Raw genomic sequence first — 24,681 nt, 5'->3', positions numbered from 1 at the left:
GTAAACCTCACCTGCCTGAAACCAAAGGCCCACCTCAGCCAGAGGCCACTCCTACCCCAACAGCAGAATCCACCCCCACTGGCCCTCCTGGGCCACCTGCCTAGTTCTTTCCCTCCGGGTGCAGCTCAGCTTCCTGAAGTGACAGGAGGTGCCTCCCAAGCCTTTCTGCCCTTCCTGTCTAGCCCTCAACATTGTAATCAGGACTCCTCAACCTGGAATGCCCCTTCCACTCCCAGCCCTGGGTGTTTACCTTGGTGGTTTGTGTTTGCTTGTTTTTCAGTGTAATGGAAGGAAGGCATCTCCTAAGAAGCTTTAGGAATGGCACACGAAACCCTTCTGCCTCCATTCTGACCTGGGTGGGGATGACTACAGGCCAGTGGGCAGCTTCCAGGAGCTCTGAACCCTCTTGTCCCTCAGCCAGCCACTGCCACGCCTCCATCTGGGCCTCCCCCCCGCCGTGGGGGACGCTGTCGCTGCTGGATCTGACTTGTCCCTTATCTCGCTCGGGCACCCCAGCTGGAGTGCAGCGGGGCAGTCACGGCTCACTGCAGCCTCGACCTCCTCGGCTCCAGTGATGCTCCCACCTCAGCTTCCCTGGTAGCTGAGACTGTAGGCTCACACCACCACGCTTGGCTAATTTTTCAAATATTTTGTAGAAACGGGGTCTCAGTATACTGGCCAGGCTGGTCTTGAACTCCTGACCTCAAGCAATCCTCCAACTGCAGCCTCCCAAAGGGCTGGGATTCCAGGCCAGACCCTAATTTCTACACACAGAGCTGTGGAGTTTCCTCGAGTAGCAGGGCAGTGAGTGAGTGCCCAGACCGCACAGGCCAGAGTGGACATCCGTTCACCTGCCTTAATCCGCTGCTGTTTGGCTGCCTTTAAAAAGGAAATGTACATCTTTGTTTGGATTGGCTTCCCTAACATCACATCCCAAAACTCAATCATAGCAACTTTTCTGAAGACCTGGTTGTTTTGGACAGCCCTGGGACCCCCCTGTCGTTTGACCTGAATAGTGCTGGGTTCACCCCAGTCCAGCAGGGACCACCAGTGCGGCCCCTTCTCCAGGCCCCTCCCCCCACATCCCTGGTCTCTTCCCCCACCCCCACCGCCCGCCGCATACCTGATCCTCGGTGCCCACCTGAGAGGCAGCTGCCCCCATTCTCCTGTGTGATGGCCCCACCAGCCACAGGGCTCGTCCAGCGGCTTGGACCTTGTTTCATTCACTAACGCGCCAGCTCCAGCACTGGGAGGTCATGACCGGATTTGTGAGCAAACGTCTTTCTTAACGAGCAAACTAATGTGTACCTAACTTTTAGTATGTGCCCGGTACCTATTAAGGTTTTTTGTTTATTTAAATCTCAGTAATGCCTATTTTATAGTCCTGTTGTTCTCATCCTGCAGTCAAGGCGTGACCTCACCCGGGCTGTGCAGGGGCAGGGCCGGGGCTGGGATTTGAACCCGGGCTTTCTGACCTGAGAGCTCTGCTCTTCATTAGCTTCTGCCTCCGCCTTGTCGCCACTTAAGCGGCTTAATACATGCAGAGCTTTTAAAATCAGATTTTCTCAGAGCGCTGTGTGTCTGCAGGTGGAATGCACTTGCACGGGGATATTGGTGTTAAGTTTCTCTTGAGAGAATCAGTATGTTCAGCTCTCTTATTTAAATCTCTGTTTTAAAGTTTAACTTCCTTGTAATTCAGTAAACGACCTTCTCCACCAGTTCACAGTAGTTCACATCTGCCCCCCCCCCCCCCTCCCTCCTGACTCATCCCGGTCACCTGGTCATCCTGCTCTGACAAGCATGTAACCATCCTTCCTGCCAAAACACCCACGCTGCCACTCCAGCTCGGACCCCTGCTCTTTTAAAATAGCCATTGGGATTAGTCTAGCTTGTGCAGTGTAACTCTGGCCAATAGGGGACAACACAGCAGCAGCGACAACCCCCGTCAGACATAAGTACCCCTCCCCCCTTGTCAGGTGTGTGGCGGCCATCACTGCTGCGTCCACGTGCCCGCACCCTTCTGTAGAAGTACACTGCCTTGCTGAGAGGACATGTCTTCAAATGCCATTTCTTTTGCCGCATCAGAATTTTACTTATAACATTGGGAGGCACAGAGTTGTCCTGAGTCTCTCCTGTCAGAGAAAGCCAGCGACCCAGGGCCGCCTGAGAGCAGCAGCCCCACACTCAGGACAGGCGGGCGGGCGCTGTGTGGCCCTGGACATTGTCACTTCACCTGCAGTTTGTCCCCAAAGCCCAGAGGTGCCGTGTTAGAGACACAGCTTGTGGGGATCTTTCTGTTCCCACAGAGATTCTACAGACCGCAGTTGCAGCTAAATCACGCTCTGGAAAACAGCGCCTCTGGCAGTGGGTCTTAATATCCACGCTGGTTGTTGAAGCAGTATATTCTGTGCGCGCATGGGAAAGCAGTCATTTAAAATGTCTCTGCTTTTTATGGGTCCGTTTTTCTTCTTCTTTCTCACTCCCCTGCCAATTGTTGGACTTGAAGTTTGTTGGAAAGGCCCTTCCTTTATTTTGATTTGTGCCTGTGCTTTGCTCCAAGGCAGGCCACTGGGGGCGTTTTTCACACCGAGGACTTGGTTGGAACTGAAAGGATGCCTGGCCGGTCTGTTTGTTTACAAGGCAGCCCCGCAGCCTCCTGAGCTGGCCGGCTCCTGGATGTGATTTGGTTTTGCTTCCTCTGGCAACAGGCCCTCCTCCAGGCAGGCGCTTGGGCAGGCTGGTGGGACTGATGGGTAGCCTTGCTGGGGACATGTGGTCACTGTGGCGTTGCCAGCAGGCTGTTCTCTCTGGAAGAGAAACGCTTGGTGCCTGGTTGCATTCACTGTGTTCTGTTGTGCAGCAGAGCTCTCTCAGACGTCGACTGCTTCAGATTCCCTCCAGACGGCTGCCGGTGGACAGGCACGGCTGTTCAGCCTGCCCCGTGGGCTGTGGTGCTGAATCCTGAATAAGCCCTCTTCTTGGGCTATCAGAAAGGACAGGCTGAGTCAGGCTTTAATGTCAACCATCACTCTGAATTTTTCTATTTCTTCATTGAAAGAAGCACTAATCCTTGTGTTCATTAGAAATAGCTCAAGTTTTTAAGAGGCTCCTATCCTGTTGGTGCAACTCGAGGGCGCTATGACCTCCTGAGAAAGCAGGGCCTCTGGGAGTCTGCACGCCAGCTGGTCCCGTCTCCACCCCGCTTAAGTTCTCAGTTCTCACAGCACACATGCGATGATGATGCTCGCCCTCCCGTGTGACACAGGCAGCATGGAAACTGCATGGGAAAGTGCTTTGGAAGTGGGAACCGCCATAGTAAGCTGTTAAGTATGAATTGTATCATATTTCACAGTCCACAGAGTATTCTCCCATATGGTGTCACATTTGCTCTTGCTAATAACCCAGGACTCGCCAAAGCAGACGTAATGCGTAAAACATCACTGTGCTCCTGATAAGGCACCAGATGCTCCGCGTGCGGCCGCCCAGGCTCTGCAGCTTCATTTACAGCAGAGCTGAACCGGAGCCTGGGTCTTCTCATCCCAAATCCTGTATTCTTTTCACTATTCCATGCTGCCTGCCTTCACCAGCATGAGCTGAAGTTATTACCTGTTATCACCTCACTTGATGTCGTGCCGTGCTTTACATGAGAACCAGCTTCCCGCAGGGACTTCACAGAGCTTTCGGTAGGGACAGAATCGGGGCAGCCCCCGCAAAGCCGTGTAAAGTAGCATTTGCGGTGTGCAATCCTGCAGTGTTTACCGAGGACTGGCTGTCTGCAGGGGACCGTAAGACGCCACAGAGAAATCAAGGAGGATGCAGACACAGCGTCTGTCCTCAGGTCACTCCTCCCTCCCTTCCTCCGCCCCTCGGACATGGAAGGTTTTCGGGTAATTAAGTTGCTTGCTTTAAAACGCACTTTGCTCCACGGGCCGCCTGTGTGTAGGAGCACTCTGGCAGGGTCTCTGCACCTTCCTGTCTCGGCTCCTGGGCCCATGTCTGTGCATCCCCTGCTGTCTTGCTCTCTGCACCCTCAGGGTGTAAGTCTGGCCCCTCGGCCACCCCACAAGCCTGGCCCGGGGCTGTGTGCCCTGTGCTGGGTGAGCTTCCAGCCCCTGCTTCAACCAGAAGATGGAGCACCTGTTTCCTGCCGTGGAGAAGACGGAGGGCCTTTTCTGCAGGCTTTCTCTCTGACTTTCTTGTTTCCAGCCATTTCCTCTGTGCTGTTTTTCTCCTTTCTTCCTGTGACTTTCCCCTTGACTCGTTCTTAGTCGTTCTCTTTTTAACAGTTAGCGGTCTTGCCGTGTTGCCTAGGCTGGTCTCAAACTCCCGGCCTCAAGCGATCGTCTTGCCTCGGCTTTAGCACAGTGCTGGGACTGCAGGTGTGCGCCCCACACCCAGCCAGGCATCTCTTTTTTTTTTACCTAGATTTTAGGCTTTTTTTTTTTTTTTTTTGAGACAGAGTTTCGCTCTTGTTCCGCAGGCTGGAGTGCAATGGTGCGATCTCGGCTCACTACAACCTCCGCCTCCTGGGTCCAGGCAATTCTCCTGCCTCAGCCTCCTGAGTAGCTGGGATTACAGGCACGCGCCACCATGCCCAGCTAATTTTTTGTAGTTTTTAGTAGAGACGGGGTTTCACCATGTTGACCAGGATGGTCTCGATCTCTTGACCTCGTGATCCACCCGCCTCGGCCTCCCACAGTGCTGGGATTACAGGCATTTTAGGCTTCTTGAGTTGTTTTCTTCTGGGACGCTTAGTTGAGAATGTGGAAAGCACTGAAGTACAGCGGCGGCAAGGGGGCAGTCAGCCCTGGCTCCCACCGAAGATCAAGTTTATTTTCAGCTCGGAAGTGCTGGCTATGCCTGACCCATCGAGGGTGCAGCATTGCTGGGCGTAGGGATGAAAAGCACACGCAGCCCCCACTTTTGGCTCCCAAGCCACATGTCCCAGAAATACCCGTCGTTGGCAGAACCCCCGAGGGAGCCTTTGCTATCTTTCAGTTTATCGCAGAAACAATGTTATAATAGTAAACAATGAAATGAAAGAAAAATTACCCAGAACCCACTGTTTTTGTTATTCCATATTCTTCATACATTTGTCCATATATGCACATAATTTTACTTATGTGGAATTTACATATATTTTGTATCATTTTCAAATTTGAAGATCACTTATTTTATATTGCTACTAATATTTTCAAATTTAGTATTCCATCACATTTATAGATTATTAATCATTTCTTCCTTAAAAATCATAGTGCTTGCGAGGAGTTTTTTCCTGATCATCTTTGCAGTACATACAACCTTTCCTTAGCTGGGCGTGGCACGCGCACCTGTAATCTCAGCTACGTGGAAAGCTGAGGCGGGAGGATCACTGGAGCCCAGGAGCTTGAAGTTATGACGAGCTATGATTACACCTCTACACTCTAGCCTGGGCAACACAGCAAGACCCTATCTCTTAAAAAACGGCTCCAGTCGAAGCAATAGAACGAGAACCTGTCTCAAAAGAAAAAAGTAATAATATTTTCTTATTTTGGACTTAGAATATATTTCCGGGAATAGGATCAGTAGGTCAAAGTGTATAGCTCGTGATATCTTTTGCCAGACTTTTTTATTTTTTTTTCCCGAGACAGAATCTCACTCTGTTGCCCAGACTGGAGTGCAGTGGCGCAATCTTGGCTCACTGCAAGCTCCACTTCCCAAGCTCAAGTGATTCTCCTGCCTTAGCCTCCTGAGTATCTGGGACTACAGGTGTGCACCATTTTTGTATTTTTAGTAGAGATGGAGTTTCACCATGCCGGCCAGGCTGGTCTCGAACTCCTGACTTCATGATCCACCCTCCTCGGCCTCCCAAAGTGCTGGGATTATGGGCGTGAGCCACCATGCCTGGCCCTGCCAAACTTCTTTACTAAAAGGTTTCTCTGATTACACTGCCCCAAATCACACATATATAAGAGTGTCATTTTCAATACATTATTTTCGGAGAGAAAATATTCCTTGCTTTGCATATTGTAGGGAACAGATGTCTCCTGTGGATCCTGTAAGTGACTGCAAGAAAGGACCAATATTACAAGGCCAGAGACTGAGCAGGCTCCACTGTGACACCTGGACCAAATCTTTTTGGGGAACCCAAGTGCTGAGTTACTGATTAGAGAGTGAAGGGGGGGCGGAGGCCAGCGTGGGAGGATGGGACAGGAAAGAGCATTTGGTTTCATGTTATTTCCGAGCTTACCGATAGTTTTAAATACGTGGTTGAAAACGACGAACCACATGAGTACTCAGGCAGGACTAAGACAGAATGTCTCTGACATGTCTCGATTCCAGCCACTCTGACAGAAGCGTGTGAAGTGATATCTCTGTTTTGCTTTGCACCTCCCTCCTGACTAATGACGTCAGGTGTCTTTTTATGTGCTTAATGGCTATTTCTTTTTTTTTTTGTTTGAGACGGAGTCTCCCTCGCTAGCCCAGGCTGGAGTGTGGTGGCGGGATCTCAGTTCACTGTAACCTCCGCCTCCTGGGTTCCAGCGATTCTCCTGCCTCAGCCTCCCAAGTAGCTGTTGCTATAGGCGCACACCACCACACCCAGCTTTTTTTTTTTTTTTTCTGTTTTTAGTAGAGACCATGTCTTCTTTGGAGAAATGTCTCTACAATTTTTGTAGGACAGTTTTTGTCCGTTTTTAAATTGAGTGTGTCTTTTTCCTGTTGGTTGCTCACGTGTTCCTTGTGTTGGCTCCTCAGCTGATTTGCAGATATCTTCCTCCGTTCTCTGGGCTGTCTTTCCAACTCTTGATAGTGTCCTTTGAGGTGGAAAGGTTTTCTATTTTGATGAAGTTGATTTTATCTGTTTTGTTGTTGCTGTTACCTGTACTTTTAGTGTTGTATTTAAGAAACCATTGCTTAATCCAGGATTATAGAGTCTGGCGCCTGCATTGACTTCCCATACTTTCATTGTTTTAGCTATCACATTTAGGCCTTTGATGCATTTTGAGTTAGCTTTTGTAAATGGTGTGATGACGCCTTCAGTCAGCATACCTTGGACGTTTCAGTCTATTTTTAGCTTCGAGAATGTCTTCTGCAGTAATGGCAGGAGGAGATGGACTGCTGGAATGCCTCTGGAATTGCGTAAAGCAAAGGTGACTGCCAGACACTGGAGAGGGAAGGAGCTCTTTGCTTCGCAGGGTCTGTGCAGGGCGCGTCCGTGGCTGGGGTTAGTTAAAATGCTATTTCTTTATGCAGCTTATTAACTTGGGAAAAGGCAAAACCTGAGTGGATTTGCATCCACTCCATAAAAGTTTGCTGTTTAACTTTGATGATCATATAGTAGCTCTGAAAAATAGTGTTTTCCGTGGATTAATCGGATGACCAACAGTACTTTAAAACCACGCAGAATCACTCTTTCTTTCTGTGCCACAAGGTGCTAGGACCAGTGACTTCTCTTGGGAGCAGCTATTAGGATCCTGATGTGAATGACAGACAAAACTTGACATCAGATAGAAAATTAACCTTGTTCAGGCTATATAAACCTGCCTCCCCTAATCCTGTGTTCTTCCTAAGTAAACCAAATGCAATCTAGGACCTCTGAAGAAGGAAAATCACAAGCTGTTCATGTGCTTGGCACCTTTTGGAATAGTCATTTACCCACCTCTTTTGAAAGTAGTAGTTAGAAAAATCACAAAGAAATAGTCTTTCTAAAGTTTTCCTTCCATTTTAATGCTGTTGTGTTTTTCTTCACATTTTTCACACACCTCACAGCGTTTTGAGGGGCCCAGGCAGGAGGATCACTTGAGACTAGGAGTTTGAGACCAGCCTGGGTAACATAGCGAGACCCAGTCTGTACCAAACTTCCTTTAAAACATTAGCCTGGTGTGGTGGGGCGCCTGTGGTACCAGCTACTTGGTGGAAGGAGGCAGGAGGAGGACTGGAGCTCAGGACTTCACCACTGCCGTGAGCTGAGATCATGCCGCTGCACTCCAGCCCTCATGGCAGAGCGGGGCAAGGCCTTGTCTCTTAGAAGAATACAGTGTTGATTCAGGATCCTGACAGTAAAATCTTCGGAGAAAGAAGAACCTTGGTGCAGCGTGATGCGCAGTGTCTGCGCCTGTAGGGCCTGCGAGTGCTTTGCCTGTCGTCTTGAAGGAGAAGCAGACACCTGTGTGCGGACGGGGAGCAGGCACTGGCCGTGCTCAGCCGTGTCTTAGCAGCTCAGCACACGTGCTCAGCCGTGTCTTTGCAGCTCAGCACAGAACCAGGACGCACAGCTTGTGCCTGCCGTAGCCGCTGGAGAAGCGCGCCATTGCTTCACACGGAAGCACAGCCTTGGGCTGACATGCACCTCCCGAGCCCGTAGCTGTCCTCAGCCTCATCTCAGCCCCCAGCTGAACGGTCCTGCGGGACTAGGCCTAAGGCGTGGAGCTCAAGTGTGCTCCCATAAACTGGCTTTCCATTCTGTGACATAGACTTCCTGTAGAAACACCACAGTTGTCCGTAAGGTAAATGGAAGTAAGTCCCAGGACACTATCCCTGTCCTCCCCTTGTCTGGTGTCTTTTGGAGGGCTCTGGCCAGGTCAGCAGCCACTGTTTTTCCTGTGAAAGCAGGCACCTCCATGGCTTCTGGGAGAACTAAGGAGAGAGACTTGTAGCTGGCGAGGAGCTCCTGGGCACAGCAGCATGTGGGTTTACTCGTGCCTCCGCTGTGCTTACGTGCACTGGCGTCGAAGATTCTGCTGCAGTCAGAGTTTTCGTGTGTGAACACTGAAATGTGAAATTCCGTGACAGCAGGCGCTGCCCCTTCCACACAGTGGGGTTCATCTGCTTGTGCGGGCGGTTGGGCGAGACCCTCTGGAGCGGGCCGGAGGCTGCTGACCCAGCGTCGAAACCGAAATCCAGGAACACAAGCAGATCAGAGCAGCAAGTGGGCAAATGGAATAGTTTCCCACCCCCCACCTCGTTGAGGAATGCGTGGACAAGCTCTGCCAAGCACGTTGAAGAGCACAATCTGCACTTGGACATTAACTGGAAGATCTATGTGAATTCACTCGTTTGCCACCAGAATGCCAGGAGTGAGCTCCGTTCTTAGGGTGCTCTTTGTTAGCCCCTAGTTTTTGCTGTGGCCTAAGGCTCTGCGGGAGCCGGGGGTACCCAGGCTCCATTCCTCCGCCTGACTCCATACTGCTGCGACTCACCTGCTGTGGGAAAGGAGCTCCCTGTGGACGTTGTCCACGCCTCTGGCTGGATTTCTGCTCAGGCACCTTCGGCCAGCAGTGTTCTCATCATCACCATCTACTTCTATCCCATGAATGGGCACAAACACGCGGCCCCTAAAGCAGCTGGATCCAAAGTCTGGTTCATATCAGACGACTTATTTGATCAATGTCCGAGTCACAAGAACTTGAAATCCTGTTGTGCGATGAGTTTCAGAATCGTGCTCTGGGCACTCCAGTTTCTCTAAGTGTAATTGGAGCTGTCAGTGGGAAGAGCAGAGAGGGAGAGCTTGTGTGTTAGTAGGAAGGGGACCAGTGAGAGGCAGGGATGGACCCGAAGTCTGTTTAACTTGAAATATTGGGTTCAGAAACCACCGCAATTTAAATGCTTAGGAAGACAGCGGGTTAGGCAGGGGCTTGTTTCTGGCCCGGGTCCTGAACTCGTCTATCCCAAAAAACCGCTGCTAGCACCCTCTGACAGTCAGAGGCGGTCCAGGCTGGAGGGGATTGGTGGGGGACATCCTGGCGTGGCTGCAGCACATGGATGCTGTCCGGTCGGAGCGGAACCGTGACCTGAGGTACACATACTTTTCATGTTTTTGCTGTTTATGCTATTTTTAGATTGTCTTTATTTTACATATTAGGAATTTGCACACACATCAGGTGAGTTGAACAGTCACAGAGTATGTTCCTTCTTGGCCTGTGGCCAGGTGGCCCCTACTGCTCCTGCTGCCCCACTGCCCCACCCCTGCCCCGGGGCCAGACTCTCCCAGCCACTCCCTCTCCCTTCTTCCTCATTTCCCTAGTTGGGTTTGAGTCAGTGCTCTCTCAGTTGTCTTACACTTGTGTGTGATTTTTTTTTTAATTTAGCTTTTATTTTAAGCTCAGGGGACATGTGAGGTTTGTTATATAGGTACAATTGTGTCACAGGGGCTTGTACAGATTCTTTAATAACCCAGGCATTAAGCCTGGGGCCCAGCAGTTATTTTTCCTGATCCTCTCTGACCTCCCACCGTCCACCTGGACTTGGCTAAGGTGCACCAGGATCCTGTCACCTCAGCCCCTCGTGGTCTTTGTGTGCAGAGGAGGATTCTTACGCCCAGCCACTTAGCCAGCCAGGTAGCCGGGGCAAGTTTCAGAACCAGGACAGGAAGGGTAATAACACACATCTAAACTGGTGGCTGATACTGCGGCCCCAATCTGAGTCTTTCTCAGATCCTCTGGTGACATTGCTGGGTGGCCTGAGCTAGGAGGCGGTGTAAGGACTTAGGCAGATGGAGGAGTGTGCATTTCAGTTTTTTGTTTTAATTAATTTTTTAACTGACGAGATAATTTAGAGGGACTTGTAGAACTGGCAAATAGAATCTTCAGCTTTGCCTTCAGTTCCGTAATCTTAGGGTGAACTCGTGGCTGCCGCCCGAGACAATACTCCTCCCCCCGCCTCCATGCAGTTCCCTGCTTCCCAGAGGGTACCGAGGAGTTGGACTGGGTGCTGCTGAAAAGGAACTCGGTACAAGATTTCAAAAGCTTTCAAAGGAAGAGCTTCCCAAGTCTCAAATACACAGAATATACTTAAAAAGGGCCCCTTCTCGTGGATATATTTAAGAGTCCATTTTGCCACCTGCTGTCTGGCGTGGGACCTCTGCAACAGCTGAGACACATGGCCGTTTCTTCAAGACTTGGAATAAAACCGTGCCTGAGATCAAATCTGAATCGACTGGGCTTGGACAACCCATCTGACTGAATTTCTATCCCAGCTGTAGCTTCCAGAAACCTCCTTAGAGGGAGAGGCCTACTGCTGTGGGAAGACAAGAGAAATGAATGTGTTACTCCAGCAAAGCCTCTGCGCCGTGCTGGCGGGTCTTTTGTCTGCGTCTTTGGGTTGCAGAGGAGCTGTGATTGTACGTAGCCTGTCTTGGCCTGCAGCCCAGATTAGAACTCCTTCTAGCTGAGCTCTTCTCTCGCTTGTACTTTGGAAGAGAGTCAGGGCTTGGCTCTAGGTCACCAGGTGTGCTGCCATTTCAGAGCTCTGCAGTGACAACAGTTTTGTCCTTGTCGTAGGGACTCACTGATTCTAAGATGATCTGCTCGAGGTGGCCCTGGAACCTTCAGCAGCACTGTCCTCCCGCAAATCGCCGGGCTGTTTCACATCAGGTCAGCTTTGGGAGGGTTGGCGCTAAGTAGTAAGTGCTGAGCATTTGGTGCTGCTACAGCGCCCTCCTGTCCCTGTTTGCGGAGGCAGCGGCTGGTTTCTGGCTGGCCAGTGTCTGCTCCACCCCGTGGATGTGCATGGAAATTGACACAGTGAACTCTGGGATGTAGGGGAAGGTTGGGGGTCAAGGACATGGCGTCTTTGTATAGAAAGAACAAGTTGGATGACAAGAAAGATATATTGATGGGTCATGTCAGTATTTGGTTCTTTGTAATTTAAATGAATCACCTTTAAAAAAAAAAGAACTGAGTTTTATGGGTTTGCCACAAGGCCATCCTACATCCCAGACAAGAATAAGTGAGGCCCCAGCAGTCGCCTGTGAAAATAACCGGTGTGTTTAGTGGGAAACACTCTCTTTCGGCCATCAGCCCCATTTTCCCTTGATCTTGGAACACCGTGGCTTCCGGGGATCACAGCCCCAGCCGCTGCCCCATAGCTGTTCCTCAGCACTGCAGTCATGAGAGCACTGGACTGAATTAGGACTGAGCATCCCTGGCTCTGAAGGGGTCCCCGGGTGAGAGGACCAGAATTCTGCAGTTTTTCACGTGAGAAACTCCAGTTCCTTGTGCCTGTCCCACTTCCCGACTCAGCTTGGTCTTCTTCGGGCAGCTTGGTGTTACTCCCGTCTAAGCTCTGTCAGTATGTAATACAAACACAATTCATGTCATTGATAGTTTCTTAGGTAAAAACAGATTAAGATTTGAATCAGGCCAAAGAGCACGGAGAATTTGAAGTTATCCCAAACAAGCTGGTGGTAAACGGTCTACTCCAGGGCAAGGTACACCCCAGAGCTGCTGGGGAGAGGTGAAGCTTGCTGTGTGCTGTGTGTGTTTCCTGTGGCTGACGAGCATGAGCGTTACCTCTGTGGAAGAGGCTTACTTTTTTAGGAAATAGTTTTCTGCTTTTCCAAATTAGTGCCAACTCTTGGTCATCTCAAGGACAGCGGAGAAGGGAGGGGCAGGGAGCCTCCCTTTCAGTCTTGGCATTCTTTGAAGATAGAGCACAGATTGCTAAAGTATAGAAAAATTAGGTGGCTTCCTTAAACGGTTTCCTCACTTGACTCATCAATGTGGGAATGCCTGTGTCGACACTTCCCCGCTCTCTCTGTCTCTGTCCCCATCCCTTTTACTTTTCAGTATAGGACAGTTTTCAACCATTCTGTAAGACAGTTGAGAGGATGATACGGTAAACCCTATATATGTGTATATATATATACACACACACACATATATGATACCATCTAAATTTTACTCTTTTTGCTCTGTTTTGTTTTCATGAGTACGTTTGCTAAATTACACCATGATGCTCTACCACCCAAATATTTAATCATTTCCTTAAAAACTGACATTTTTCTTATAACCAAATTAACTGTTTTTTGTTTGTCTGTTTTGAGACAGTCTCGCTCTGTTGCTAGGCTGGAGTGTGATCTCGGTTCACTGCAGCCTCCACCTTCCGGATTCAAGCGATTCTCCTGCCTCAGCCTCCCAAGTAGCTAGTTTTTGTACTTTTAGTAGAGACAGGGTTTCACCATGTTGGCCAGGCTGGTCTCAATCTCTTGACCTCATGATCTACCTGCCTTGGCCTCCCAGAGTGCTGGGATTACAGGCGTGAGCCTCCGTGCCCAGCCAACCTTTTAATGTCTCTTGAACTCAAACGGCACAGCCCTTACAATTAGCAGTGTTCCCATGGAAGCTGTTTTCCATTGCCACGCCAGGCTCAAGCATCCAGCAGGTGCCTAAGGGCGCCTCAGTATCCAGCCAGCTCTGACAATGGGGCTGTAGCCCAGAACAAGACAGATGGGATCGCTTCGTTATGTTGGCTGGCAGAAAGCTCAGCTGAGGTGTTCATCTGTATTTCTCTGACTAATGGAATCATTGGTTTTCCATTTTGCTGGCTTGCTTCTGTAGCAGGGAGGGCAATTATGAAATAGCAAACGTCTGTACTTAATTTGTATCTTGTCCTGATTACTGGCCTAGAAGCTCCTAAATAGAGCCAGCTTTTCTGTACATTACAAAGTGCAGTTGCAAGTTAGGAAAGTCTCTTCTACTTTTTTTTCTTCTAATAATACTAAAGACATACTTTTTATTTTATTTTTTTAAGAGAAAGGGTCTTACTGTGTCCCCCAGGCTGGAGTGCAGTGGCACGATCATGGCTCACTACTGCCTTAACCTTCTGGGCACAAACGATCCTCCTGCTGTAGGCTCTGGGGTCCTCTGAGCCAGGACTGCAGGTGCTTGACCGTGCCCAGCTAGCTTTTAAATTATTTGTAGGGATGGGAACTCAACTGTGTTGTCCACGCTGGTCTCACACTCCTGTCCTCAAGTGATCTTCCCGCCGCGGCCTCTTAGAGCACCGCAACCACAGGCATGAGTCACCGCATCCAGCCAAAAAGCAGACTTTTAAATTTAGTTACAAATATCGCATGATTAGCACACTAATTCATGTGGGAATGTTTGTTTATTTCTTTGGGTTTTTTTGTGTCTTTTTTTTTTTTTTACCTGCTGGATTAAATGAAATGCTGAGAGTGATGAGTGATATAAATTTGCTTAGTTTACCTTTTTTTTTTTTTTTTTTTTTTTTGAGAAAGAGTTTCACTCGTGTTGCCCAGCGTGGAGTGCAGTGGCACAATCTCAGCTCACTGCAATCTCCGCCTCCTGGGTTTAAGTGATTTTCCTGCCTCAGCCTCCTGAGTAGCTGGGATTAAAGGTGCCTGCCACCACGCCAGCTAATTTTTTGTATTTTTAGTGGAGATGGGGTTTTACCATGTTGGCCAGGCTGGTCTTGAACTCCTGACCTCAGGTGATGCTCCCGTCTTGACCTCCCAAAGCGCTGGGATTATAGACATGAGCCACTGCACCCAACCTATTTACTTTTAATTGTGTATTTATTGCCACTTTGAGCCATATTCAAAAATTCGTTTTTGAAAAAGAATATTTAAAGCCAGACACCTCCAGCAGTTTGCTGTATCTCTGCACGACTAGGTTAAAATACAGAAGTCTGTGAAAGCTTCAATGACAGCTTTATCAGTGTAAATTCTAGAGACTTCACGTGCCAGCCAAAGTGAAATAAGCCACCTACACCTTCTCTGTCCCACTCAGTACACGAAAAGGTCTGGTCAGGATACAGAAAAGCAGCTACCAAAGACTGGAAATGAGCAGGGATAGCAGGGACTGGTGTCAGACTCAAAGTATAGAGATGAATCTCTAAATGTAAAACATTTTCTTTGGGAAGCAAGATTTACAGCTCAAGGTGTACATGCAGGCCACATGGTCTTCAGTATATCTGATGAACAAAGAAAAGGTTGCAGGTTTGATAAAGAGTGTTTCGTGTCGCCCTTTGAGAAGGTTCGTTGGCACTAGTAAGGTTTTCGGGAGCTGGCAAGTTCAGATTGAGTGGGTACAACTAGCCTTAGAGCCAAAGCGGGTTGTGTCAGTTGCCATTAGTTAAAACTGGTTTCAGGTGACAGCAGGCAGTTTCAGCAGCCAGGCTGCCAGAGAACTACGTTCCTGGAGGAATGTTTTGTGGCCTGAGTGCTTTCCCCTGCCCCTTGACTCTAATTGAGTTGGGTATGACAAGAAAGACCCAGTTTGTATGATCAGCTTTCACAGTGACAGCCGTGAAGGGGCTGTGTTTCCACGGTCTTTTCCTCTCCTTTGCTATGGAACGGCACAGGGAATGCTGATGGCAAGACCTCCAGAAAAGCCACTTATGTCTTCACCACTAGAGAAGCGAGGACTCTGCATGTTGGCAAGAGCATGGGTGTGCCACACTCCAGCACATCACATGTTCACCTTCCTGCCAGGAAGCTCTCCTTGTTCAGGAGTTTTTATAGAGCGCCTGTCCATGGCGGGAGGAGTGACTAGGCAGGGTGGGTAGTAGTGTCCTAGGGCCAGTTCCCCAGGCATACCCAAGGATAATTGTATATGCATGGGCCAAGTCTGAAGGTCATCGCAGAGGCCACTTCTGTGCAGTGGGATGGGAGCGTGAAGGCTAGACTGACGCACTTTTGCATGACACACGTCTGTATGGATTTGGGTTTTTATAGTGACCACCATTTCCTTTTATGCCAAAATAAATCAGCATGATTCAGTGTTGTGTAAAAGATATGAAAATGCTAAGCTATCTCAACATGGTGGGTTTTCACTTTTTTATGGTAAATACATGTGGGATTTTTTAATTAGGAGAAAACAAAGGAATTTTCATTCTCAAAAATGAAAACAGCATTCAATAGTTAATTATAAGATACTTGACAAGGTTACTGAGCTGAACATTAATTTGTTCTTCATTGTTAAAAGAAAACTCTAGACAAATTAGATACAACAGAGTTTAATTGAGCAAAGAACAATTCTTGACTCAGGCAGCCCCAAAACCAGAGTGGGTTCAGAGTGACTGCGGGCTGCCATGTGGCCGGATACCATCCGTGGGCGGAAGGGAAGCTGCCGCTGCAGCTGGTTTGGCTTCCGCTGGGTATCTGCCTTGCATGAGCCCAGTTTGAACTGTTGGCTGCCTGCGGTAGTCTGAGATTCAGCTGCCTGTCACGAGAGCAGGTTGTAAGCTGTGTACACATCAGGTCGGGTTACGGTTCACTATGTATATGAAACCATCAGGCCAAACATAAAACATGTATGGAGGCAACTTTAGGCCAAACTTAACACCATAAAAATCTTGAAGCCACTTGTTTGCACACCCAGCCTGGATCAGTCATAATTCTTGCTTCACGCCGCACTCATCACTAGTCCGTATTTGGCCTCCGTTTAAATATGTAGTTAGCTAACAGTTGTTTTTATAGTATAATGCGTTTCCGCAGACCACCACCCAACCAAAACCCAGACCTTGGTGATTACCTGTGCCCACCACGCAGGGCCCTGGACACACATGCGCTGCCGTCCCCACCCCGTGGCCACTGCCCTGGGTGCCAGGTTCATCATCCTTTCCACACCCTCCCTAAATTGCTACCCTGCATCTCGTGCAGTCATTAAGACCATTACTTTTCTTTCAGATTTTAAATGTTTTAAGAGCTTTAATGCCAAATGTGATTTTGAGGACTCTTTTAAAGAAATACTTTTGGTTGAAATGTGGACATTTTCCACTTAGCGTTGTGTTGGTAGTGTTCCTCCATATTGATGTGGATAGCTAGAGGACCTTCCCTCCAACTGCCTGCGAATTGCACCCTGCGAATACACCAGCCCGTGCACCTGCTACTCTCTTTAACGGACACTTGAGCTTTGCCAGCTTTTCCCCGTGTTTGTTTTGCTTTGCTTTGGTGTATTGCATTTTATCTTTGCTATTATGAACAATGATATGTTGAACACTCTTTTCCATGTGTTCTTTTGAACGCATGCAAGAATTTCATTGGTATTGGAAAGCAGAGTTACCAAATCATTGTGTATGGGACAGTTCAATTTTAAGAGATAATGGTAAGGTGTTTTCCCAGTGGCTGTGTCATTTTACACTCCTGCAGTGGTGATGGAGATGGCTCGTGAGCCACGTCCTTCTCAGTACCTGGCATTGCCATTCGTGTACAGCTTTGCTAACTGAGGAGGTTCAGAATGATATCTCATTAGCCTTGATTTACGTTTCTCTGATAGCTCGTGATGTTGAACATTTCCTCGTGTTCAGTGGCCATGTGTGTTTCCTCATCTTTGAAATGTCTGTTCACCCAGTTTTCTATTAGGTTTTTCGTGCTCTTGTGGATTTGTATCTAGGTTTTTAATCCTGGTTATGATAGATATTGCCCCCACCTTTGTGCTTTCATTTTAAGACAGCTCCAGCTGTTACCAAGGTTATGTGTCATCGTGACTTCATAGATCTCCTTCAGCAAATCTTGGATTTTCCCTCTAACTTTAGCTTGCCATCAGAAAGTGTCTTCCTCATGAGTCTTTTTGTGACAAGTCTTCCGAGGCCATATGTGCCTCTGAGAGTATTTTTATCATGCTCACACATTTGAATGACAGTTTGGCTGGATACAAAATTCTAGGTTTTAACTTCTTTTCTTCAATAAATGAAAAACACCAGTGGGGTGTGGTAGCTCACACCTGCAATCACAGCACTGTGGGAGGCTGAGGCGGGAGGATCACCTGAGATCAGGAGTTCAAGACCAGCCTAACCAACATGGCAAAACCCCGTCTTTACTAAAAATACAAAATTAGCCATGCATGATGGCAAGCACCTGTAATCCCAGCTACTCAGAGGCTGAGGGAGGAGAATCATTTGAGCCCAGGAGATGGAGGTTGCTGTGGGGTGAGATCGCACCCTGCACTCCAGCCTCAGTGACAGAGTGAGACTCCGTCTCACAAATAAATAAATAAATACACTGCTGCATTGTCTTCCTGCATCCTGTGTTAGTCTGATTCTTGTTTCTTTGAATGTGATCCGCTCTTTATTTCTAGAAGCTTTGTATGTATTTTCATCGTCTTTAGTATTCTTAAACTACATGGTAAGTTACCTAATTTATGATGTTTTTTAATCTGTATAATGTAGCATAATACCTCACAGAATGTTGTGAGGATTCAAGAAATAAAAGGCACAGAAGACATAGAACGTTGACTGCCGAATTGTAAGCACTAAATATCAGCTGTGTTATGATTGTATTCAGTTTTGTGGATTTTTTGAGCCGTTTTTATTACTTCGACCTTTGCCTGCTCTTTGACCTTTCCTTGCTCAGTAACACTGTAATGTAGGTGAATGAAAGAAATTGTATAAAATGTGAAACCAGTTGATTTCTGGTATAAAGAGAATTTGCATTATTGTCTAAAGTGAAGCTTGCGTTTTACCAGTGACTGATTTATCCATGCCACTCTTACTCATGTAACCATACTATGATAAAGTTGCATGACGTTCCCATTTTAATTTTTTATTTAAGGGAACATTATATTTTCAGTGGCTTTATAATCTTATTTCCAAGTCAATAATTAAGATATTTTTATAATTTTAGAGGCTCTGTCTACTAATTCCCAAATCTGGCCAACTATGAAACTGTTTTTATTAACTGTTTTTTCTCTTGATTTTAGACAGTATGCTCTCTGTTATGGATGAGACACTGTAGACACTAGATTCTGTTACTTTCTTTCAGCCGTTACACTGATCTTGTAGAGGCTTGATTATAGGACTAGGCTCTTTCAGCTTTGATCTTATTCTAGGGTGTGGTTCGTAATCCCGCTGGGGTGTCCATGGAATGCCTCAGATGTGATCAGGCCCTGTACTTTGCAGGACTGGATCTTCTCTGTCTTCACTGTGGCCAGCAGATGTCAAAATCTCTACTCTGCATTTTCAGCCTTCCTGCTGTCTGCAGGGGGATCCTGGGAATACCATCCTGTGTGCGTGCCCTTCAGGAGCCAGCCTCTGACTTGGGGAAGGTTTACATGTGGGTTTTGGCTCTCGTCTTCCAAGAGCTTTTGCCTGCAGTGTCCTGGCAGCCCTGAGCCTGGCCTCAGCTCAGCAGGGTTGCTGTCTTTTAGTTGCATGCTATCCCCCAGGTGCCGCGTGAGTGAGCAGTGCCCCTGGGAAAAGCCAGATGAAGGCGATTCATGCAGCTGTTCTCATTTTCTAAGGGTCACAGCCCTTCCAGTTCCTGCCTGCATTTGTTTGTTGATCAGAATCTTCAAATGGCTTTTTAATATTTTGTCCAGAGCTTATCATTATTGGCAAAAGGATTAGTCTGAGGTAAGTGATTCTGTCATTACTGGACTCCAGAAATCCCAATCAATAAGTACATTATGGATAAAAAGACAAAGTAGCATGGTTTGCGTAGGACTCAGATTCAAAAATGCATTTCCTTTAGATGATTTTTATCCACGGAGAAATTCCAGTTTACCGGGGAGCACTGCGGGAGATGCACGTGTCTGCGCTGGTGCAGAGGTGTCTGGGCACGGCCCAGGAGAGCATCTGCAAGTGAGGCCAGCAGAGCAGACCCCTCTGAGTGGCACCGACTGGCTGAGGGAAGCATCAGGACCACACAGGGCACTTGATGCTGTAGGAAAGGGCTGCTGTCTAGCTTCAGGCAGACATGGGCCCCACTTTATTTTCTTGGCTCTTTGAATGATAAAACACTGATTACTGCAGCCACAACCAAGAATATAACCTCCTCTCTGCTGGTAGAGCTAGGTATTGCTTCTTGAGACAGCGAACGTGGCTGGCAGCCGCACACGGGGTCCAGGACGGCCAGCTCAGCTTCCCCTCGCCCTGCAGGGCTGCATCCGTGACTGTCTTCACACCCTTGGCTCGTTATCTTCCTGCTTCTGGATCTCTTGGGTCCTCTGTGTCTTTCCCATTTCCAACCCACTGCTACGGGTGCCCTCCCGGGCCCCCATCCCCCGTAGAGGAATCACTTCCTCTTCTCCCCCGGAATATGCCTGACTCTTGTACTGTGCCCTCCCCTGGGCCAGTGGCCATCTCCAGCCTTCCTTCATCTCTTACTTTCAACCAACAGTCCCTAAGTGCATTTTGGAGACGTGCGTACTTGCTTTGCACCTGCCATTATGTTTTTACGGAATTAAACATTTTGCATTTCTCCTCCTTACCGTTTTCCTCTGCTGCCTTGATTCTGCCCCAGTGTGGGGCAGCCGCCCTGATGGAGGAGACACTGCTTCCTCCCTCCTGTTGGTGCCACGTTAGAGAAAGCCCGTCCGGCTCCTTACGCACTCCTAAGGGTGGGTTCGCCTCAGACTTGAAGCCCGCTCTGACCTGTAGGAGTCCATGATGGTGGAAATGATAGAATTGAATTTGCATCTCTTCTGTGTGCCTTGAGGCTACTCATTTATTCCTCCAGCCGTCTCCCCAGCTCACTTCCTTCAGAAGGAAAGAGCTGTCCAGTCCACCCCAGCAGCCCGTTTGGAGACTGCGCTTTATTAAGCATCTTGGCGCTCCTCTCCAGAGACCGGGCTTCATGTGGCTGCAAACGGCTTCTCTCCTTTCTCCTGACAACTCACTGTGGCAGCTCTGTAGTCTCGCGCCTTGACAGGATGGCAATGAGATTTTCTTTACAAATCTAAAAGCTGCCAGAATTAAGGAAATCTGAGTGTATTGGTTCACCATGGCAGCCCCTGTCCCACTTTTAACTCTTTCCTTTTTCTGCAAGCCTGTTGAATTTCCTGGGTGACTATTCCATTTGTGCTGTTCACATTCTTTTCTTTCTCTGCAGGTTTTGCATGCAGAAATGTGTCAGTCTGGTGCCTGGCGTCACCCTGGATTTGATAGAAAAGTAAGTAAGATGTTTAAGCTCTGTGGCTCTCTGGACCTGATGAGATTCTTCTCCTTTTTGAAAGCTCTTGCTTCTCAGAAGCACTTTCTATCAGTGTGGGCATGTTCCCTTTCATGTGGGCATGGTGTTTTGTTCTCTGATTAAGGCTGTGTTTGTGATTGTCACACTGGGGCTTATTGCGGGAGATAACCAAACATGGGCCATATGAAAAGAAAAATCATAAAATACTGAATTCCTTTGAAGATGTAAAAAGTCTTCAGACTTTAAGCCAAAGCAAGAACACACCGCTCCGCACACAGATCATTTCTGCTGCCACTGAAGTGATAGCTCGATCGTAGCTAGCGCTTACCTGACGTTCTGAAACTGTCCCTTGAATAGTCTGTAACTTTCCATCCCTTACCCACCTGCCTCCATCCAGTGTCCATTTTACCGTCTGAGGGCAGACTGAGTTCAGAACCCCAGTGATGACATGACGGGGGTTACTCGGGTTACCTGCGAAGAGTCAGTGGCACTTGCCTCCCGGAACCTTTCCGGTCTGTCTCTTGCTGTGATCTCTTTGGATCTGAAGTGGTGGCTCAGGACCCGGGGCGCGGCCTGCACTGCCTTGTTCTGTTTGTTTGTGCGTCGGATACATCGTGACTCATCCTGAGTCATCCAGGCAGCGTGGAGAACTTTGGAGTTATTTTAAACCATTTGGCTCGGAACCCCATTTCTTCTAGAATTAACATGCAAGATAATGGTTTTCTGCATCTTAATATTCAAAGTTAGATCTTAATATTAGGGCCTGAATTTACTAAATTAGGAAAAGCAAGCCCACTTCCATGTTTCTCTCCTAAAAACGTACTTGCCTGGCATATCAAGGGAAATATATAAGAATATCACACGTAAATATTCACTAGGGCACAGTGCGCTCCGCTGTGGTTCACTCCCACCATGGAATGTGGCTGTGTGGTGGATAGGAAGGCCACGGGAGCTACACTAGGCCTGATGTGGAGCGGTCTACCAGAGGTACTAAGTGAGCAGTACCCAGCATGGGCACTTTCCAAAGTCTTTCCAAACAGTGCACGCTGTGACTTAGAAGACTGTTTCCAAAGGCTAAACAGATAGTGGAATCTCTGAGAAGCATCGCATGGAAAAGAGCTTTTAAAAATTAAAAAAAATTGGACTGAATGATCTGTGCCGTGCTCCCCTGCTGTTTGCTCTGGTTCCCTGACGAGATTTCAGTTTTGCGAAGCTGCTCCATGAGGTCTGTGTACCTGTCATTGCTGTGCGCCTTCTGTGGGGGTTTCAGTTCCCGCTGTGTGTTCCGAGTTTTGAACTCTATTACCTGGAAGATATATATTGCCCCTAGCCACCCCTGCCCTCGCCACACACACATACACACACACCACACACACACACAGTGGATGACTATCCAAAATCTAAAAATACAAAATCGGAAATGCCCCAAACTTTTAAAAACTTTTTACCTGAATTAAAAAAAAAATAGAGCCGGGCGTGGTGGCTCAAGCCTGTAATCCCAGCACTTTGGGAGGCCAAGGCGGGTGGATCACGAGGTCAAGAGATCGAGACCATCCTGGTCAACATGGTGAAACCCCGTCTCTACTAAAAATACAAAACATTAGCTGGGCATGGTGGCGCGTGCCTGTAATCCCAGCTACTCAGGAGGCTGAGGCAGGAGAATTGCCTGAACCCAGGAGGCGGAGGTTGCGGTGAGCCGAGATCGCGCCATTGCACTCCAGCCTGGGTAACATGAATGAAACCCATCTCAAAAAAAAAAAAAAAAAAGACATGGACATCTTGCTATATTGGCCAGGCTGGTCTTGAACGCCTGGCCTCAAACGATCCTCCCACCTCCACTTCTCAAAGCGCCAGGATTACAAGTGTGAATAATTCTGGCCGTCCCAGGCTAAAATCGGAAACTTTTGAGCACTGACATGCTACTCAAAGACAATGCTCATTGGAGCATTTTGGACTTTGTGTTTTCAGATTAGGGATAAATTCAAAGAACTTAACTGGTAAGTATAATGCAGATATTCCAAAATCTGAAAAAATCCAAAATCCAGAACACTTCTGTTTCCATGCATTTCAGATAAAGGGATACTTAACCTGTGTATATTTATATAGAGATATAATTTCCTAAGTAACCCTATCCATTAGCGTTTCCGAGTTAGTTTTACCCTAGCTGGGCTGGCTCACTCGGGCAGCTCTAGTAGAAACTGTCTTGCCTCCCTGTGGCCATTTCCACAGTTTCCTGTGGAGGTGGGGGGCCGCGCTGTCCTTTCTCCTCCACTGGGTATCAGGAGCCCGAGCCTTGCCCACGCCTCCACCTCCCTGTGGAGTCCCGTCTCCATGGACGGCTGGCGTGTGCTGCCCATCCCCTCCTGGCCACCTGTGCCCGTGGCTGCTCCGGACAGGGCTCTGCTGGTACATGTTGAGCCATGTGTGCTCAGACAGGAACACGTGCTCCACGTCTCCAGAGCAGAAAGGCTGTTAAAAACCACCGAGTGAGGGCCGGTCGCGGTGGCTCAAGCCTGTAATCCCAGCACTTTGGGAGGCCGAGGCGGGTGGATCACGAGGTCAAGAGATCGAGACCATCCTGGTCAACATGGTGAAACCCCGTCTCTACTAAAAATACAAAAAATTAGCTGGGCATGGTGGTGCGTGCCTGTAATCCCAGCTACTCAGGAGGCTGAGGCAGGAGAATTGCCTGAACCCAGGAGGCGGAGGTTGCGGTGAGCCGAGATCGCGCCATTGCACTCCAGCCTGGGTAACAAGAGCGAAACTCCGTCCCAAAAAAAAAACCACCGAGTGATTACAGCAGAAAATTCTCTGAAGCTCTGGAGTCAAACCCCCTTATTTACTGGAAGAGAACCTGGTATTTCAATCACTTCAGCTCCTGGGTGGCCTTTTCTGCCTGGTTCGGGCAGGGCTGGCCTAGAACTCAGGTCTCAAGTCAGCCCCACTGTCGTCTACCCACCGCACAGAGGCCTTCCCTTGAACAAGATTTTGGTGGCAGAACAACCAGCTGCTGCCCTGTTTCTTTCCAAAACTTAAAATGTGCACAGCAACATGACATCCTAAGCGTGATTCACAACAGAAAAAAAACTTGGACTTCATCCAAATGTAAAATGTTTACTCTCTAAAAGACACTGCTAATAATATGGAAAGACAAGCTGTAGACTTGGAGAAGATATCTGCAAGTCACATACCTGACAAAGAACGCTTGTACCCCAGATGTATGAAGACTCCTCAAAACTCAAAAATAAGGGGGAAGAAACAGTTAGAAAATAGACAAAAGACACAGAGACACTTGACCAAAGAGGATTTGGGGATGGCAGGTCTGCTTATGAGAAGATCCTCGAAATCTTCAGCCATTAGGTAATGTAAATAGAAGCCCCAGTGAGATGCCACAGAAACCGATACGTGAATGTTTATGGTAGCTCTGTCCGTGACCCCAAACCGGAAGCAACAAAAATGTCCCTCCCAAGGCAAAGGAATGCAGACCGTGGTACATCCATATGGTGGAATTCTGCTCAACAGGAAAAAGGGACGGGCTTTCGCTACACGCCGCTATATGGGCGGTTCCTGAAGTATCACCCTGAGTGTCAGAAGCCCATCTCCAAGGGTGGCGCATGGTCCAGTTCCATTTCCGTGACCTTCTGGGAAAGACAGAACGTGGAGTTGGAGAAGAGATGAGCCATCCCCAGGGATTAGAGTTGTGGAGAGGGTGACTGGGAGGGGCTCACGGGAGCACCTGCGGGTGTCTCGATGGTGGTGTGGTTGCAGAGCCACCCACGCATTCTAATCTGCAGCATGCACACCTGCGAAGTCATTTTGCTGTTTGACAACTGAAGTCAAAGTAATATGTAATATAGGGGAGGAAAAATGCCACAAGAGTAGGCTCGAGAGTGCCGACTGGGGGCTGCACAGGGCTGGCCACTGCTGTGGGACAGCAGGCCATGGGCCTGGGACGCAGGGGTGCCAGGAAATGGACACCTGGATTTGGGAGAGGGAGTGGATTTGGGAGAGGAAGTGGATTTGGGAGAGGAAGTGGACAGCAGGCCATGGGC

At 48.4% G+C, this 24,681-nt stretch overlaps 1 protein-coding gene across 3 annotated transcripts in view; it reads left to right on the top strand.

The window, feature by feature from the left end:
• RPTOR (regulatory associated protein of MTOR complex 1) overlaps positions 1-24,681 on the top strand; it is a 392,717-nt gene that overhangs the window by 213,294 nt on the left and 154,742 nt on the right. For all 3 annotated transcript variants that reach the window (XM_032241406.1, XM_032241407.1, XM_032241408.1), the window contains one exon: positions 20,549-20,608. In XM_032241406.1, the coding sequence (XP_032097297.1) occupies positions 20,549-20,608 (60 nt within the window). The remainder of the gene's footprint in view (positions 1-20,548; positions 20,609-24,681) is intronic.

The sequence above is a fragment of the Sapajus apella genome, unplaced genomic scaffold (genome assembly GCF_009761245.1).
Source record: "Sapajus apella isolate SASKATOON/1434 unplaced genomic scaffold, GSC_monkey_1.0 scaffold48, whole genome shotgun sequence".
Taxonomy (NCBI): Eukaryota; Metazoa; Chordata; class Mammalia; order Primates; family Cebidae; genus Sapajus; species Sapajus apella.
The sequence above is the reverse complement of the archived record's forward strand: the minus strand, read 5'-3'. Positions and strand labels throughout refer to the sequence as shown.